The sequence below is a fragment of the Boleophthalmus pectinirostris genome, unplaced genomic scaffold (genome assembly GCF_026225935.1).
Source record: "Boleophthalmus pectinirostris isolate CB_2022bp ecotype Guang Dong unplaced genomic scaffold, ASM2622593v1 HiC_scaffold_8, whole genome shotgun sequence".
Classification (NCBI taxonomy): Eukaryota; Metazoa; Chordata; class Actinopteri; order Gobiiformes; family Gobiidae; genus Boleophthalmus; species Boleophthalmus pectinirostris.
Genome location: NW_026571515.1, coordinates 12,487,470 through 12,507,793, shown reverse-complemented (window position 1 = coordinate 12,507,793; position 20,324 = coordinate 12,487,470). Strand labels below are relative to the sequence as shown.

The 20,324-nt window shown below is 39.2% G+C and overlaps 1 protein-coding gene across 1 annotated transcript; it reads left to right on the top strand.

Moving 5' to 3' along the window:
* On the top strand, positions 1-11,944 carry LOC129412310 (uncharacterized). The gene is made up of 8 exons (XM_055165681.1): positions 1-90; positions 3,254-3,598; positions 3,694-3,897; positions 5,699-5,794; positions 5,889-5,929; positions 7,210-7,363; positions 11,579-11,690; positions 11,767-11,944. Exons 1-8 carry the CDS (start codon positions 57-59, stop codon positions 11,942-11,944), a joined length of 1,164 nt encoding a protein of 387 aa, XP_055021656.1. The 5' UTR covers positions 1-56.
* Positions 11,945-20,324: the final 8,380 nt, after the last annotated feature.

The following is a 20,324-nucleotide window of genomic DNA, read 5'->3' as shown; positions in this document are numbered from 1 at the left end:
CAGCGTAGTTCCTGCTTCATAACAAACCGAGTGCGACAAACTCTACAGACGCAAAAATGAAGCTTTGCCACGTTGCAGTCATTTTATATGGTGAGTACTTGGTGCATTTGGATGGACACTTAAAATAAATATATATGTACTAAATGCATTTGGACCTTTTTAGTGGGAATTCACTTTTCAGTACGTTTGTAAAGAGCATCTAAAAATAGGTTTTTCAAGAAGGAAGGAACAGCAACCACTAATGCGTGATGGACAGAGAGAGAGTTTGTATTTAATATTAAGGTGTTTTTATAATGTGTAATGGGCTACATATTAAATTAATGTTAAGAAATCATGACTAAATTGATCAAATTCAGTAATTATTATGATGGATTCCAATACTATTAATGTTGTATGAATGTCAGAACAGGTGTGCATTGTCCAAAACTCTGCTACAAATTTTACAGCTCTACTTTACATTTATTCAAATACAGGTGGTTTTATTGTTCAAATATACCTAGCGTGGTTGCCTCTGGCATTGTCTGTATTGACCCGCTGCAGGGTGCCCTCGGAAGGATCAGCCAGATGTCTTTGATAAATGTGCTTTATTGATTATCCAGTATTTGGCAGAAAATGGTGTGTGTGTGGTTCTGTGGAAAACAAGGCATAAAAAATTTATTAAATAACTATACAACTATACACAGTGTTGGGAAGGTTACTTTTAAAATGTATTCCTCTACAGATTACAGATTACATCCCAAAATGTAGTTTGTAACAGAATCCATTAAATTACTTAAAGTGAGTAATGTAATCTGAATACTTTGGATTACTTAATTTGCTGTAGAGAAGCAAAGACGAGGAAATCTTCACATAAGATGTTTTATCTGAATAAAACTAAAAGAAAAGAAAATAAAAGGCCCAGACTTTACTAATTACCAGATTAAAAATATTACTGATAGTCCTGTTAAATCCTGTTTTAGATCTGGTTTAGACCTGGTCTTAGACATGGTTTAGACCTGGTTTTAGTCCTGATTTAGACCTGGTTTTAGACCTTGTTTGAGACCTGGTTTAGACCTGGTTTTAGTCCTGATTTAGATCTGGTTTAGACCTGGTTTTAGACCTGGTTAAACCTGGTTTAGACCTGGTTAAACCTGGTTTAGACCTGGTTTTAGACCTGGTTTAAACCTGGTTTAGACCCAGTTTTAGACCTGGTTTAGACCTGGTTTTAGACCTGGTTTGGACCTGGTTTAGACCTGGTTTAGACCTGGGTTTAGATCTGGTTTAGACCTGGTTTAGACCTGGTTTAGACCTGGGTTTAGATCTGGTTTAGAGTCCGGCAATGAGTGGAATTACCGAAAAAATAAATAAATATATATATAGCCCAAAATGTGAAAACAGGAAAATACCGCTGTGTAATCCATTTATTAACTTTAACTGTATTAACTCTTATTAACTCTTAAGTAACCAAATACCACTCACTGAAACAGTAACTGTAACTGAATACAGTTACTCATAATTTGTACTCTGATTACGTAACTCCGGTACATGTAAATCTGTTACTCCCCAACACTGATAATACATAATAATACACATGGATATATTAAACAAACTCTAAACTCTAAATAAATTTAGCCGCTCTTCTGACTATGCTGCACCTTTAAGAGGTGCCGCACCCAGAGTCATGCTACCTGTCATGCATGACGCATGCAAATTAGGCCAAAACGGGCTGAAACACAATAAGGAAAAGTTTATAGAACAGCTAAACAAAACAAAGAGAACATCTACTTACGTTTTGTACTACGCACACACTACCAAAGATGAAAGTAACCTCGAACTGGATCTAAAAAACACAACAACAAGAGCACTCTCCTCACAGTCTCTCTGCTCACAGTTCCGAAAACACTGAACCCCAATACCTGGCCCCAGCCCTGCAAGATGCAGCCCTTGGTCTGGTTTAGTCTCCACGAAAATAGAAATGTTCAGTACCATATTGTGAAACATTCCAGACGAAGCAATGACATCTCCATCGGAAAAAGTTACGTAATGCACCTTTAACAGTAGCCCAGATATTTTCTTAATATGTGCTTCTTCAAATTCAAGAACAAAGTGCAATTTAGTGTTTCGTTTAATTGTCAGTTTTTTTTAGTTTTTCACTTTATTTCATTATTATTCCACTATGTTTTTCTGGAGGCAGATGTATTGCAGTGCCTGAAATGTTCCGCATTATGGCATTAAACAGAACTATCTAGCATTCATTCAATTTAAAGTGTTTTATTGCTAAATGTTACTCGAAAAACTTGCATTGCTGGGGTCACCTCCCCACAGAATTGACCTGTAACTTGACTTTGTGGTGTCACCTCCTTATCTCCATGGACACAGGCTGGTTTAATGACATACTGTGGAACATCCCAGCAAAGCAATGACTAGCAAGTGGCTGACCCTCCACCAAAAAAAAAAAGTTTCATGATGCACTTTTAAAAGACCTATATTTATATTACAGAATTGACTCTTGTGAGCTTTTAGTCATGAGTTGAGTTTTGTTTCAGTCACTAGCCCCAAATCAACAGCTTTACTTACTTCATTACATTACTTTTTGAATATTTTCATTTTACCTTTAGTGTTGATGAGATTGTCACACAAAGTCTCTCATATATGCTGGTGCACTGAGGAATGAAACGATTTGATGAGGCTAAATCAAAAGCTGTAACTTAAAATGCAAATGCAGGCCTGAAATTACCAAAATGATTTTAGTCAAGTGTGCAGTACCCTGAAGCGCTTCCTGTATTTACTGTACACGACATCACAAAGTGGAACGGAGTGTTTTCCCTTTGTCAGAAGAACTTTGTGTGTTAAACATGTGTGAATGAAACAATACTCCACACGTCCCTCCATGTAATAAAAGACTTTTACTATATTCAGTCCAGTCGGTGTGTCTCGGGTTTGTACCTTACCCACTTTTCCCATTCCCACGTCACATTTTTCAGTAAGGGCAACATTCTGTCTAGATTTAAATTTTAACCCTCGTAGAGCACATGTACTGCTGCTTTTATTTTTTTTACGATCCAGTGAAGCGCTCTACTTCTTTTTCTTTTCTTCATCTGACAACACGTCTTTAATTAAGCGATCTGAGTTACAGTACAATGCATGTCTGTAAGAAAATGGTTTTGAGGAGAGGAGGACCTGTACTGATTCTGAAAATGTATTGAAATGCAAATGTTTTCACAGTTTTGTTCTTTCCTGAATTATGAACTTAATGGGTGTATTTTCTGAACAGTGCTGTATGGACTGACTGGTTTCATTAGAGCAGAGGATGATCGTGAGGTGGCTGAAGAAGGAAACATCACAGTTGCATATCAGTTTTATCGAAATGGACACATGAAGCTCTTCTGTAAAAATAACTGTGACAACGAAGAAAACATTTTGGTTAAAACTTCAGAAAATGAGCAATGTAAAGGAAGATACTGCATTAAATATGAGGACAAAGGTTTATTGAATCATATCATGTACGTGAACATCACCAATGTGACCAGAGCTGACTCCGGACAATACCAGTGTGTTGTGAAAAGATCATTTCCATTGAGAGATGGAATCCAGGAATTTAGAATTGAAGTTACAAAAAGTATGTATCAAATAATCAATTCTAAACATTTTCAAAAGTAACAAAAGCAGTTTTAATATCTAACATTTTCTTTCTAACATTATCATTTATTTCAGATGCAGCTTTAAATCCAACTTATACTCTTAAACCAGAACCTAATGTCACTGTGAAACCCACCACTGATATGGACCTGACTGTACAAACAGGTGACCAGACTTCACTCATGTCTGTGACTACAACACAACATAGTTTATCTCCGAAGCCACAGTTCAATCACTCTTCCGCATCACCTGATCATGAGCAGCAGAGAAAACCATCAGGTACTGTGGAGATGATCAGGTGGAGGCTGTACACTTGTGTTATTGATCTTAGCTCCGTCTGTGGTTCCCTCATATGTGGATCTTTTGTGATCTGACATTACATCACGTGAGTCATGGGGTTTTTTCGAGACACAGGTTTCACAAGAAGAGATGAGACATGAGATTGGGTTCATGAGAAAGAAATAAAGTCAGATTTTGTGAGTGTCAGTCCACAGTGTATTTGCCCTAATCATTTAAATTATTGGCTTTCGGAACTACAGCTTCTCAAGAGATGGAACTTTGTATTTTTTGCTCAAGCCAAATGTGAAATCTTGTGGTACTTTTGCCTTGCAACATCATGTGGCACGAGTCTTTTGTCATATAATCTTGTGGCACGAGTCTTTTGTCATATAATCTTACATCACAGTTCTCCAGTAGAGGTTTTCGGTAAAAAAAAAAAAAAAAGAAAGAAAGAAAATACAGATTTACAAGAAAGTTTTGTTTTTGTTCTAATCACCACCAGAAGATTTTACACTACCTGCTGTTCTGTAGTAGCCAGGCTGGTGCCACCTAGTGCCTCCGCTCAATTTCATTTCTCTCCAACGACTATAGGTGAGGAATCACAATACACTAGACCAGGGGTGTCAAGACCTTTAATTTGACCCTTGGCTGATTTTCTACTAAAATATTTCAACAATATTTTCTATTAAAATATTAGTAATTTTCTGCGGTGCTGAGCATAGCAGCATCTCTGTACGTGGCCCCTCCCACCAGAGCAGCACAAATGAAGACTTGTCTCTTTCCAAACGCTCTTAAAGGACGATCGTTTTGACTGTTGACCGTGACACCCTCATCAGCAAAATGTCCAAAATGAGAAAAGTGGAGCCGAGTGCAGGATTTTCCAAAAAAAACTGACATATTCCTATTTGCCTACAAGTTATTGTTAAAACGTGTTGAAATTGCATTTTTCTTAAAGTTTCAGGTTGATCATAATATTATAATATTTTGTAAACGAAAGAGTTCATCAGTTAAAAAATATTTCTGTCATAGATTTGCGTTTCTCTACACAAATATTTGAACTTATTGTTATTTTTGGGGTTTATATGCCATGAGTTTTCTGATCCGGCCCCTTTGGGATCAAAGTAGGTTGGATACGGCCCCCGGACCAAAATGAGTTTGATGCCCCTGCACTAGATGGTTCGCAAAAACCCCGGAAGTGCAAGTTCAGGCACCAGCCAATCAGCAAAGAGCCATATATTCAGTGTTGTTAGCCATTCCCGAGATTGAGGATTTAAAGCCGGAACAAAGAGAATGTTTGGTGAATTTTATCAAGGGGAAAGACGTTGTTGTCCTTCTTCCTACAAGATTAAGGAAAATCTTAATATACCAGTTAGCCCTGTTAGTGGCAAATTACATACGTCACGAACAAATAGCAGTGATTTTTTAAATGACAAAAAGTTCCCACCTTCCAACGCTGCAAGGTCAGACAGTTTCTACAAAGTGAAACCAGCTGATGAATCAGGCTAGTTCTGTAGTTCTGCACTGTGCTTTTTTTGCTATTTCAATACCATTTTACCGGCTGAACATATTTTTGACTAAATGAAGTGAATTATCAGCATGTTTTCATGGCAAATTCAACCCATGAACCAGTACGTAGAAAATACTCACTCCAAAACCTCCAGCCCGATCAACTCTTCAACGCAACTCCAACTCCCAAATGTGTTTTTTATTTCGTGTTACTTTAGTTTTGTTTTATAAAATACTAAAAACGTTAAAATATTGAAATCTATTGAAAAAAAAAAACTTCAATCTTCTTTGACAGGACTATTACCGCTGTACGTGCGTCTGTCTCTCGTTGCTATACTAACCCTGTTACTAGCTGCTCTGCTGATATTCTACTGTAAGAAGAGATCCAAAGGTGAGATTGAGAAACTAAATTAGAATAATATAATAATAAAACACGGTGAACTGGATGTTACTAAAGCTTTCGATGCTTGTCTTGTTTTCCGCAGCATCTCCTGTGATAACTACGGAATATGGGTCAACTCCTGTGGTAAGTTCAAGCCGCATCAGCCACATTACTGGGTCACAGGTAGAGATCTGGAGTTCTCATGAGCTGTTTTTAAGTTCAATATTGGTAGACAGAGACATGCACGTTCAAGAAAAGTTGCGTGTGCATGCTGGGGCCAAAAACGTTGACAAGAAATTGTGCAAAAGAAAGAGAAAGTGAGAGATCCGCACTGCAGTTCTTTGAAGCCCCCAAATTTTTGTTGTTTGTTTCGGGTCGAGTCCTTCTCTTTCTTCTTTTGCACTATTTTTAAGTTCATCAATCATTGCCAGACTCATTCCGGGCATTTTTTACAGTCAAATCAAGTTCATAACAATTGCTTGCTTACATTAGCACACCTTTAGCTGATGTCTTTTCAGAGGTGATTCCCCGTGCTGACCATAGACGGAGTAATAATGCCAAATCCAGATGCACCTGACTGATTTTGTTTCATATCATACTTTATTTTAACTTCACGATGAAATGTAAAATTAAATGTACTTAAAACTGCTTATGTCAGGTTAGACTTTTTTTTAACTAAAACACAGATAGTTATAGTTACGATTGATAAGCAAAAACATTCACACTCGTTTTCCCATTTTGGAATTTTACTTTCTGGGTGGAAATCATTAGCCAGCTAGTGCCTCCGCTCAATTTCATTTACTCTCCAGCGACTAAGTCAGGAATCAAACTTTACTAGACGGTTCGCAAAAACCTCAGAAGTGCACGTTCGGGCACCAGCCAATCAGCGAAAAGCCATGTATTCAGTGTTGTCAGCGATTCCCGAGACTGAGGATTTAAAGCCGGAACAAAGAGAATGTTTGGTGAATTTCATCAAGGGGAAAGACGTTATTGTCCCTTCTTCCTACGGGATTTGGGAAAAGCTTAATATACCAGTTAGCCCCGTTAGTGGCGCATTACATATGTCACGACCAAATAGCAGCGATTGGTTAAAAGATAAAAAGTACCTGCCTACCGTTGAGCGAACGAATTACTGCGAGGTCAGACGGTTTCTACGAAACTTCATGTTTCTATGGATCTGTCATTCCTCTGCCTGGAATGTTTCACAGTATGGCATTTAACAGCTCTATCTTACATTAATTCAATTACAAGTGTTTCCACAGCTAGAAAAACAGACATTCTGACTGAGCAGGGTCACCTCTCCACAGATCAGACTTGTAACTTGGTCTGGTTTGGTCTGAATGAGGATGAAAGGTTTAATGCCACACTGTGAAACATTCCAGATGAAGCAATAACATCTTACACCAACCATGACTCTCCCTCAGACCCACAGAGTCTATGAGGAGATCCCAGACAACAGAGCTTCTCGTCCAGTGGAAATGTCCACAGTTTATGCTTCAGCCTCCTTCAGTGGACCACCTGAAGACCACACTTCAGATGTCTACAGTCTGGCCACAACCCCAGGAGACCAGCACCAAAGTAAGAAAAATAAGCAGAACTTCACTTTATAGCAAGGTTAATATAATATGCGTAAGATCTGTGTAGTGTGTGATGTGGTTGCTGTAATACTTCCTGTGGATCAATCCTGCCCATCGCCTTCGCCTTTCACTATTTTTCAATTCCGTTGGGAAGGGAAACAGTTTGAACAGAGGTTTGCAGTCACACACATCTGATTCACTTTTGCATCTATGGAGTTCGCAAACAAATTTCTCGAGCCGTTTTCCGCGGTTAGTACATCCAACAACCAGACAATTATGATGTCCGAATCCCAAAACTAAAATATGACAATATCAGAACCAGAAACAAAAGTGATATGGTTCAAAAGACTTGAAAAGTTCAGCTTTGTCAATAGACACATCCCAGTGGGAAAACAAACATGGCGGTTTGATGCTCACTTTTCCGGAAAATCCTTCCCAGTATGTAGTCCGAGTAAGTAAGTAAGTCCGAGATTCTTCATGCGTCTATTGGACTGTTATTTATTTTTTTTGCACTTATACATACAACATATAACAATAAAAAGGGCACACTAGATAAAAAGTAGGTGGAGGAAGAGGCAAAAAAACAAAAGGGCTTATATTATGCTACTTCCTGATCTACGTTATAATGTTCATCAAAAACATATCTGGAGTTGTGTTTTGTTTCATTCTCACATGTTTAACACACAAATCCTGCATATTTAGGCTCAGTTCTTCTCTCAAACAGAAATCGCCCTTTTCCACATTGTGATGTCACGTGGTAAAAAGTGCCCCACTGTGTTTTCAAACTTTATACACGTCATTTGGATCATTTCAGCCCTGGAATTGCCAATCTCTTCTGAACAAAAGGTAAAAAGTAGCTGTTCATGACATCACAACGTGGAACAGAGCATTTTGAGCTTTGACGATAATCAACCAGGGTTACTCAAATATGCGTCAATGCAACAAAACACAACTCCAGTTATGTTTTGGAGGAGGTAACAGCGTTCTAACATGGTTTAAAGCTCACAAGAGTCAATTTTATATAACAGAGTTGAAATGTTTGAAGGCCAGGTCAAAAGGACATAGTTAGAATAAGGCAGATTTCTAGCTGAATGAAGCAAGGGTCGGCCAAGCAGATAGGAAAACCTAGGGAGGACTGACAGACCTTGTTTTGGACTTTTTTTTTTTTTGCTTTTACTAACCCACCATAGTGTCTATGAACAGAAATCTAAAAACTGATCACAGCGGTGAATTAACACCTCGTCAGTTACCCGCGTGAAAAGATTTTCACGTAGAAGCTTGGTCTGACGCTGTGATTAGCGCACTCGCATTTTTCCGTATCATACTCACGCCGGCACATAGTCGAAACTAACATGGATGAAAAAGTAGTACTCAAAAAACAGAAGGAGTTGGTTAAACACATGGAAAAAGAGTTTCCAGGTAGCACGAAATACCTAGAAAAATGGCAGAAAAGTTATGGTTATAAACCTACGCTTGATAAATATTTACTCGAGGAGTTGATAACTCAGCTAATGATTCACAACAAACAGAAGGGTCGCCCAAATAAAAAACCCGGTGATCAGACCCGCCAAGGTAGGGTGTGGTTAGAGGTAGCTAAGAGGCAGTGGGTAAATGCTTGCCCAGTTATAAAACCGGGGGAGGATGAGGAGACCCAGGGAGCCGAGGGAGAGGGGCGACGGACGAAATGACCCACGGAAAACTCCTGAATACCTGTTGCGAGTAGGAGACTTAATGTCTAACAAAGCAACCGCGCATCTCCCGCTATTAAAACATCCAGAGGAAGAGTGGGAGGATTTTTAAAGCACACATGATAGAAATGAACAAGATAACGGATTGGAAACAGATCTCAGAGAAGGAGGAAATCTCAACTCAAACGGGGTGGGCCAGATGCTACTTAAACTTGAGAATTACATTGCATCCTCAAGTCCATATTAAATATGACACTGATGATGTATGACACATTCAGCTAACAGAAATTGAAGAGAGAGCACTAGAAAATATTCCAGAGACCCTGTGGAGCAAGGGCTCATCAGATGTTGGCTTAATGAAGGGTGTTGAACCGGTAGTGATCAAAGGCAAAAATGAACATAGGTCAAAGGTGAAACAATACCCACTAAAAAAAAGATGCTGAAGCAGGGAAGATGCTGAAGCAGCATCCAAAAACCAAGGGCAGTGCCAGACAGAATACACTTGCACTCCTCCAGTTCTTATCAGAAACAGGCAATAAAGTGAGCAAAACTAAATTACAACTGTGGAAATCAGAAGTAAGGTACCTAGGGCATAACTTAACCGCTCAAGGGAGAATTGTTAGTGCTGATAGGAAATTGGCAGTGCAAAAGAGTCCGAAACCGCTAACATAAAAGCACATGATGGCCTTTCTAGGGTTGTGTAATTACTGCAGAGCTTGGATACTGTATTAGTCAATCCTAGCTAGGCCACTTCAAGATCAAATTTTTTCTGAACCAATGGAAATGAATCAGAAATTAAACTGGACGGAGGAGGCAAATTTGGCTTTTGATAAAATAAAAAGCGAGTTAATAAAATCAACTGTATTGGCATTACCAGATTAAACTAAGCCTTTTGTTCAAACAGTAGACGTTAAAGAGGGCTTCATGACGTCCGTGTTGTTACAGGGGCACGGAGGGAGATATAGGCCAGTAGCCTATTATTCTCAGCAGTTAGACCCAGTAGCGAGAGCGATGCCCCACTGTGTACAGGCAGTCTTGGCGGCCGCTCTTGCAGTAACAGCCTCTGCAGAAGTAGTGCTGTTCCATCCACTAACCCTGAAAGTTTCACATGCAGTGGCAGCACTCCTCTTGCAGACGAAAATGGCATTTTTGTCGCCAGCAAGACATTTAACATGTATGACAATATTATTGTCTCAACCGCATCTAAACATAGAGAGATGTACTGCACTGAACCCAGCCACCTTACTCCCAATTGAAACAGACGGTGAACCGCATGATTGTGTAATCGCATATGAGACTATCTACAAACCCAGACCAGATATACAGGAAATTCCTCTCACTGAAGGAAACATAATATTTGTAGATGGGTCAGCTAGAAAGAGCGAGTTGGGAAAAAATTTGGTATCTTATGCTATTACTACAGACAAGGAGTTGTTAAAATCTGAAAAACTACCTTCAAATTTGTCAGCACAGGCAGCAGAACTAATAGCCTTAACGGAAGCGTGTAAATTGTTTTTAAAGGCCAGCCTGTCACAATTTACAGTCAGTCAATATGCTTTCAGTGCAGCAGTACATATCTTTTGCCGGCAGTGGCAGCAAAGAGGGTTTAAAACAACCACAGGAAAGGAGGTTACTCACAAGCAACTTCTTCAAAATCTTTTAGATGCAGTTCAGTTACCAAAGAAATTGGCAATATGCAAATGTGAGGCGCATACGAAAGGCACAGATTTTGTATCAAACGGGAACAGATTTGCAGATATGAAAGCAAAAGAGAAAGCGTGTGGAATATACGCTCAAGAAACAGTAACTGAGGCTACAAAAAGAGCAAGCGCATGCATCTGAAAAGGCTACTTGGGTGAAAAGGAGAGCCGTCCTGAAAGATCAGATTTATGTGGGGCAAAATGGGAAGCCGTTTTTGCCAAAATCAATGTTCCGATGGGGAGCTTTAATGAGTCATGGAGTGTGTCATGTCTCAACAGGAGGGATGGTGGCACTGGTAGAACAATATTTCAATACCTACTCAAAATATTTTTTGTAGACAATGTTTAATCTGTGTGAAAAAGAATGCACAGGGCCAATTGAGGCCAAAAAGAGGGCAATTTCCCACACCCAGGTACCCATTTCAGGCCATACACAGGGATTATATCCAATTGAATAAAGTACAAGGCATGGAATACTGTTTAGTACTCATAGATGTATTTTCTAGATGGGTTGAAATGTTTCCTACAGCTTCATCTGATTCACTCACCGTAGCAAAAGCCCTATGTAAACATATTATTCCTACTTTTGGTATTCCAGAAACCATGAGAAGTGATAATGGGCCACATTTCGTAAATCAAGTAATAGATAGATTGGGAGAACACTTTAAAATAGATTTAAAGAGACACTGTACCTACAACCCCCAGCCGGACTAGTTGAAAGAACAAGTGGAACAATTAAAAATAAATTGAGCAAGGCTATGGCAGAAAAAGGAAGGCCATGGACTCAGTGTATTGACCTAGTAAAGCTGAATATGCACATTGTACCAGCTGAAGGAAGAACATTGACAGCTTTTGAGATTTTGTATGGACGGCCATACCGAATACCTGACCTGGACATTAACGCAAGAGATGCACCTGACTCTGTACCTGATCTAGCCCAGTACATGAAGGAGACATTAATGGCTAGAGACTGCTCAGAAAACAATAATCTGATGGATCTTCCGCTTTCTTCACAGCAGCATCGCCCTGTCCACGTGGGTATTCATCAAGGTGATCAAGCAGAAGCATTGGGCCAGTGACCGATACGAGGGACCACACCGCGTGTTGCTGACCACTCCCACCACTGTTAAGGTCGAGGGGAGGAACGGGTGGATCCATCTGAGTCACTCCAAGTCCCGGGAGCTCGACGAGTAAGAGAGACGCAGGACTTCGTGTGCAGAACAGTGTTCCTACAAGGGAGTACGTGCTTGTAACCTCTGCTCTCTGGGCACTGCAACATGGCAAGCCACCTGGTCACATGGTGGGCATTCATCGTCATCAGCCTGGGGTCCAGGGGAAGCCTCGAACTCCAGCCTGCGGAGCAGCAGCCGTCGGAAATCATATCCTTCATGCTTGATGCGTCATCCTTCATTTTTTTAGCTAGTTTGAATCTGGACAACAATCCAGAAGAAAATTCTGTTTAGAATATGCGAAATGATGAGACTATAGAAAATCTGCTTAGAAGTTATAGTACTCTGAGGTAAAGCATTATTGATAAACAGGAGGGAAATGTGAAAGAATTTCTGTGTTATTTTAAATATTATGAATCATTTAAAATCATAATAATTTGTGTGTGTGATTAAAGTTATCAACAATTGCGTTTTTGGGTTTTTCCATTCTGAAAAAAAAGCAACATTGGCTTTTTGTTTTGTCTTGTTTGTTGTGTTCAAGCTGTATCAGGTGATCTTGCTGATGTGTCGGCTGACTCATTAAGATAATGTACCGGGACAAACAACGTAATGGTAAACATCATGAGTTTAACATAATGTACTGTATTGTTATCTGTGAAATGACTTCAAGAAAAACCTGCTGTTGGGGAAGAGCTGTCAGAGTAGGGGCAGACAGTGTTACGGACAGCTCTCTCTCCTTGCGCAAGTATAACCGTCTCGTTTGGTGTGTCTTTATTTAATGTAAATTGATGTCTTAGGGTAAAATTCCCTGACAGTGCGCCTTCCGCACACAGCTCAGTCTTTGTCAACGTGTATGCACAGAGCGCGCAAAAACTGAGGATCGTTGCAGCTGCACAGCAGTGTAGATCAGGTATCCAAGCTCTTTGAGTTGTACCGCATATACCTCCTCCCCTGCCCCACCAGCAGGTAACACAAGAATCGCATTTGGTACCGGTCTTGTCTCCGTCTTGAAGGCACTTAGAGGTGCCCCCAGCACGCAGCTTGTCAGCAACTGCGTGTGCCCTTGTGTACCCGTGTGCATCACAGGACAGGTTAAACTNTATCAACAATTGGTTTTTGGGTTTTTCATTCTGAAAAAAAAGCAACATTGGCTTTTTGTTTTGTCTTGTTTTTGTCAAGCTGTATCAGGTGATCTTGCTGATGTGTCGGCTGACTCATTAAGATAATGTACCGGGAACAAACAACGTAATGGTAAACATCATGAGTTTAACATAATGTACTGTATTGTTATCTGTGAAATGATTTCAAGAAAACCTGCTGTTGGGAAGAGCTGTCAGAGTAGGGGCAGACAGTGTTACGGACAGCTCTCTCTCCTTGCGCAAGTATAAACCGTCTCGTTTTGGTGTGTCTTTATTTAATGTAATTTGATGTCTTAGGGTAAAATTCCCTGACAGTGCGCCTTCCGCACACAGCTCAGTCTTTGTCAACGTGTACGCACAGAGCGCGCAAAAACTGAGGGTCGTTGCAGCTGCACAGCAGTGTAGATCAGGTATCCAAGCTCTTTGAGTGTGGTACCGCATATACCTCCTCCCCTGCCCCACCAGCAGGTAACACAAGAATCGCATTTGGTACCGGTCTTGTCTCCGTCTTGAAGGCACTTAGACACGCCCCCAGCATGCAGCTTGTCAGCAACTGCGTGTGCCCTTGTGTACCCGTGTGCATCACAGGACAGGTTAAACTTTTTAAAACATCCTACCTGTCCATCTGCCTCACGTCAGCTCGCTGCTCCTCGTTTTTTTTGTCGCTCCTCCCTGCGTACAGCACACACAGGATCCCTCCTCAATACCCTGATTAAAAGAACAAGACGAAACACCAAGAAAAAATTCATCTAAATTTATGCCTAACCAGTATATATTTGTCTCTGTTGTGAAAATAGTCTGTCTCATACAGCAGCAAACAGCTGAGGATAAATCAGCCGACTGCTCACCTGCTCAGCGACTGTAGCAACTCCCCCAGATCAATAATAGATGATGTGATGACCACCACACAACTAATGTCGCTAGAGTTTGTGAATCTATCAGTATACTTAAGCTGAACATTTACTATTGTGTAGGTTTACATTAGGCTACATAATTAACACATTTACTTCCTACATAACAAACAGGCAGTTTCCATTTACCAGCAGAGAAATACTCTTCTTTCTTGTTGTAATGTCACCAGCAGTCTTATTCATACTTTTGGTAATAAATCAGGCATTAAGCTATAATAGCTATTATTTTGTACCAACCATAGTTATTTCTATGCTACAAGACTTGCAGTAATCTTGTATTATTACCTTAATCTGTAATAAGGCTGCTGGAAGTTCCATATACACACAAAGTGCCCTTATTTTTCACTGAGCCCCTGTCCCCTAAAATGTCTGTGCACACCACTGAAGAAATGTATTTGCTCATTTGAAATATGAATTGATCAATCCACAATCTGTTCACTGTCCATGTTTGTATTTGCAGATAAAGGAGCAAAGGATGAGGTGAGGTTTACATATTTACACTGGATCTGATTAAGATGTCAAAGGCTGAGAATGAAAATGAACTGATAATTGTGTCACGTTTTGTATTATTACAGTCAAAACCTCTTATATTTGTGAATAAAAATCACATGAACCATTTTACACTAAACATGAAAACCAGTGTTGAGTAGACGTAAAGGCTTTGAGCACTTCACATATCACTTTTTATTCTCATGTGTCTCTTGTATTTTTAGGTTGTAATGTACGAGAACTGTCCAGCTCCCCCTTCAGAGCCTGAAGACTCCACTTAACAGAGTCTCAGTGCAGACACACGAGACCACACCCACATCTACAGCTCCCTCAACCCACAGCCCCCACCCAGCAGCAACACCGCCCCCTGATGATCAAAGCCTCTGACTACACCCAATCATGTCAAAAGTGATGCTGAATATGTCATGAATATTTTTACATGTACATATATTTACATTTTACATAATCGACTTTACACAATTACAAAATACAATTCCAGGTATGTTTTGTCGAGGAGACAACAGAATACAATTTTTTTTTAATCTTTTAAAATGTTGTTGTATTTTATAATGTTTGTCATTTCATTGTAAATCTGTACATTTTTCAAGACCTACTGAAACATTAGCATTTCATTAAACATTATTTGATTCTGACTCTGAATGAGAAAGTCCTGAAAAAGTCCCAATCCCGAAGACCCAATCGCCCGTTTAGCCAAAGCACCCACCCATAACCCACTCACCCTGGTCCTACATAGATGAATTATTATATACGGAATACACTAGGGCTGCAAATGAGTCATAATTAAAACAAAATTACAGTTTGGGTTGCTTCATCATCAACTTGGTCAAGACTCCAACTGTACAGCGAAATAACTGAGTGCAAAAGATTGAAGAAAAAAGTCTCCATGAAGATGTTATTGTTTTGTCTTAAATGTTTCACAGTATGGCATTAAACCTTAACCAAACCAGACCAAGTTACAGTCACAGTCAGAATGTCTGTTTTTCTAGACATTTTGAGCTTTAAAACCACCTGTAATTGACTAAATATAACAGATGTTTAATGTCATACTGTGGAACATTTCCAGACAGAGAAATGACATGTCCATAGAAAGTAGAGACAGACCCCCAACCAAAAAGTGACATAGTGCACCTTTAAGAATCAAAGTGTTAGTTTCAATAAATAATACAATTTTTCATGCTGAGACTAAATTTTGTGCTCTAAATGTGTTATTTGTTAGCAATTAACACCCACTAGGGAAAAAAATACCTCCTTTTTAAGGAAGTGGGATAGAAAGATAACATTGGATTTACATGAGAGAATGTGTTAGAGCAGACCGCAGCATTATAAAAGTCTCTGCAAATAAAAGAAAACAACTATGAGGCGCTGTGTGGCTGTTCTCCTGTTTCTCGGTGAGTTACACTGACTATACTGACCTATACCTTTGAACTTTTATCTTTGCAAAACTGTATTCAGAAAAATGATCAAATTTACCTTTAGATTAGCAGCTTTTTACTGTAACTTTGTGAAACGGGGGAGGTGCACACAGGCTGTCTTTGTTTTTCTGTTTATTGTTGCAGATGTGATTGTACTAACATTTTATAACAGTTAGAGGCTCCATACAATTCCTGTCTAAATCTATTAAAACAAACTATAAATATTTTACATGTATTTTTATGTCATCAATCCTATATAATTTAGACTAAATAAATAAAGTAAATGTGACATATGTTTGTGTTATTTGAATCACATAAAAAAATGCCTATATTTTCTGAGCAGTGCTGTACGAACTGTCTGGGTTCATCAGAGCACAGAGAGTTTATAAAGGTGGCTGAAAGGTTTATTGCGTAGTGATATCATGTACGTGTGCATCACGAGTGTGACCAGAGTTGACTCCAGACAATACCAGTGTGTTCTGACAAGATACTACATAATAAAATATGGAATCCAGACATTTAGGATTGACCTCACAAAAAGTGTGACATTGTCAGTTATTTAAGATGCAGCTTTAAATCCAACTTATACTCTTAAACCAGAACCTAATGTCACTGTGAAACCCACCACTGATATGGACCTGACTGTACAAACAGATGACGTCTTAACACTGAAGACACATACATGTATTTCTACCAATATTTATAAAGTTAATGTGCTGTTCTGTTGTTTACTGTCGTCACTACTTTTCTGTCCAGAGGGTAGTTTTTATTGTTTAACCAATTCCTGCTATTTAGTCGTGACGTATGCGCTGCTAATGGGGCTCGTTGACAAAACAGAATATATGGCTTTTTGCTGAGAAATGAAATTGAGCGGAGGCACTAGGTGGTGCCAGCCTGGCTAAGTCTTGATGCCTTCAGTGAGAGTATATACAGTCGTCCCTCGCTATATCGCGGTTCACCTTTCACGGTCTCACTGTTTCGTGGATTTTTTGTGTGCAAATTTGCATGCTTTTTTTTTATTTTTTTTTTTTATAGTGTATGAATGTGTATTGCGTTCCTCCCACTGTGTCCTGATTGGCTAAGGGACTCCTGTTTCCTGTACAGTACAGAATGCATTCAGCCAAATGTAAATAAATGTTTCATCGCTAGTAGTATGATTCTGAAGTGCTGTATGTTTGCAAGTTTTCTCCCCAACAAAACTCACAATGTCGACGAAACTTTCTGCACCGACAAAGGTTCCTGCAGACGCACCCAAAATGCAGAGGAAGATGCAAACCTTTGCACAAAAAGTTGGACTTCTGGACACGCTGAAGGAAGGTAGAAGTTACGCAGCTGTAGCAGAGTTTTGCACCAAGTCAGGTACCGCAAATAGTTGCTGAAATCAGGATTTAAAGCGCAATCCGGCTACGGCCACACTTACCTTTGGGAGGTGTGCAGCTGAGCCGGTCCTTTCTCCTGCAGTCACCTTCGATCCCGTTCCGACAATGAGTCCTGTTTTAGTCCTAGTTCAGTCCTGGTTTAGTCCTCCTCTTCAGTCCTGGAATCAGTCCTAGGTTAGCCCTAGGTTAGTCCTGGTTTAGTCTCGGTTCAGGCAAGTACGGGTGGGTGTGGTGCTGTACTGCACGGGTGTGAGTCTCCAAAAACCCGTGCATCGGAAAATAACATAAGGACGACAGCAGCAATAAGTTTTAAGTCTAAGAAAATTGTATAAAGTGTGTGGTGAGAGGTTTTACAGCCTTAAAACAGATTAGTAAAAATTGTAAAATATAAAGTTGACTACTTCGCGGATTTCACCTGTCACAGGTTATTTTTAGAACGTAACCCCTGCGATAAACGAGGGACCACTGTAGTGTAAATAACCATGGAAATGAAGACAAACCATAAGTTAAAATGTGTCCTTTGACTGTTAGTGTAGCTGAAACAAAAGTCACTAGCGTCAACATCTTTCTAATAATAATAATCAGAAACAGAAACATAATAATCACCATAATCATAATCATAATTAAGGCAGTTCAAGGCAGACAAAACTCAAATGAAGAAACATGCAGCAGCAACTTCTATGACTCTGACCAAAAGGGAGGTGACACAATTTGTCATCGTTTAGTTTGAGAAGTGGTTACAGCGTAGTTCCTGCTTCATAACAAACCGAGTGCGACAAACTCTACAGACGCAAAAATGAAGCTTTGCCACGTTGCAGTCATTTTATATGGTGAGTACTTGGTGCATTTGGATGGACACTTAAAATAAATATATATGTACTAAATGCATTTGGACCTTTTTAGTGGGAATTCACTTTTCAGTACGTTTGTAAAGAGCATCTAAAAATAGGTTTTTCAAGAAGGAAGGAACAGCAACCACTAATGCGTGATGGACAGAGAGAGAGTTTGTATTTAATATTAAGGTGTTTTATAATGTGTAATGGGCTACATATTAAATTAATGTTAAGAAATCATGACTAAATTGATCAAATTCAGTAATTATTATGATGGATTCCAATACTATTAATGTTGTATGAATGTCAGAACAGGTGTGCATTGTCCAAAACTCTGCTACAAATTTTACAGCTCTACTTTACATTTATTCAAATACAGGTGGTTTTATTGTTCAAATATACCTAGCGTGGTTGCCTCTGGCATTGTCTGTATTGACCCGCTGCAGGGTGCCCTCGGAAGGATCAGCCAGATGTCTTTGATAAATGTGCTTTATTGATTATCCAGTATTTGGCAGAAAATGGTGTGTGTGTGGTTCTGTGGAAAACAAGGCATAAAAAATTTATTAAATAACTATACAACTATACACAGTGTTGGGAAGGTTACTTTTAAAATGTATTCCCCTACAGATTACAGATTACATATCCCAAAATGTAGTTTGTAACAGAATCCATTAAATTACTTAAAGTGAGTAATGTAATCTGAATACTTTGGATTACTTAATTTGCTGTAGAGAAGCAAAGACGAGGAAATCTTCACATAAGATGTTTTATCTGAATAAAACTAAAAGAAAAGAAAATAAAAGGCCCAGACTTTCCTAATTACCAGATTAAAAATATTACTGATAGAAGAGGAAGAGACATGATCCACGTGGCATGGTTTAGTCCTGTTAAATCCTGTTTTAGATCTGGTTTAGACCTGGTCTTAGACATGGTTTAGACCTGGTTTTAGTCCTGATTTAGACCTGGTTTTAGACCTTGTTTGAGACCTGGTTTAGACCTGGTTTTTAGTCCTGATTTAGATCTGGTTTAGACCTGGTTTTAGACCTGGTTAAACCTGGTTTAGACCTGGTTAAACCTGGTTTAGACCTGGTTTTAGACCTGGTTTAAACCTGGTTTAGACCCAGTTTTAGACCTGGTTTAGACCTGGTTTAGATCTGGTTTAGACCTGGTTTAGACCTGGTTTAGACCTGGGTTTAGATCTGGTTTAGACCTGGTTTAGACCTGGTTTAGACCTGGGTTTAGATCTGGTTTAGAGTCCGGCAATGAGTGGAATTACCGAAAAAATAAATAAATATATATATAGCCCAAAATGTGAAAACAGGAAAATACCGCTGTGTAATCCATTTATTAACTTTAACTGTATTAACTCTTATTAACTCTTAAGTAACTGTAATCCAAATACCACTCACTGAAACAGTAACTGTAACTGAATACAGTTACTCATAATTTGTACTCTGATTACGTAACTCCGGTACATGTAATCTGTTACTCCCCAACACTGATAATACATAATAATACACATGGATATATTAAACAAACTCTAAACTCTAAATAAATTTAGCCGCTCTTCTGACTATGCTGCACCTTTAAGAGGTGCCGCACCCAGAGTCATGCTACCTGTCATGCATGACGCATGCAAATTAGGCCAAAACGGGCTGAAACACAATAAGGAAAAGTTTTATAGAACAGCTAAACAAAACAAAGAGAACATCTACTTACGTTTTGTACTACGCACACACTACCAAAGATGAAAGTAACCTCGAACTGGATCTAAAAAACACAACAACAAGAGCACTCTCCTCACAGTCTCTCTGCTCACAGTTCCGAAAACACTGAACCCCAATACCTGGCCCCAGCCCTGCAAGATGCAGCCCTTGGTCTAGTTTAGTCTCCCACGAAAATAGAAATGTTCAGTACCATATTGTGAAACATTCCAGACGAAGCAATGACATCTCCATCGGAAAAAGTTACGTAATGCACCTTTAACAGTAGCCCAGATATTTTCTTAATATGTGCTTCTTCAAATTCAAGAACAAAGTGCAATTTAGTGTTTCGTTTAATTGTCAGGTTTTTTTTAGTTTTTCACTTTATTTCATTATTATTCCACTATGTTTTTCTGGAGGCAGATGTATTGCAGTGCCTGAAATGTTCCGCATTATGGCATTAAACAGAACTATCTAGCATTCATTCAATTTAAAGTGTTTTATTGCTAAATGTTACT

Coding starts and splice junctions, on each gene's coding strand:
- LOC129412310 (XM_055165681.1), top strand. CDS start 57: ATGAAGCTTTGCCACGTTGCAGTCATTTTATATG. Junction 91..3,253: donor CGTTGCAGTCATTTTATATG/GTGAGTACTTGG, acceptor TTTTCTGAACAG/TGCTGTATGGACTGACTGGT. Junction 3,898..5,698: donor GCAGCAGAGAAAACCATCAG/GTACTGTGGAGA, acceptor CTTCTTTGACAG/GACTATTACCGCTGTACGTG.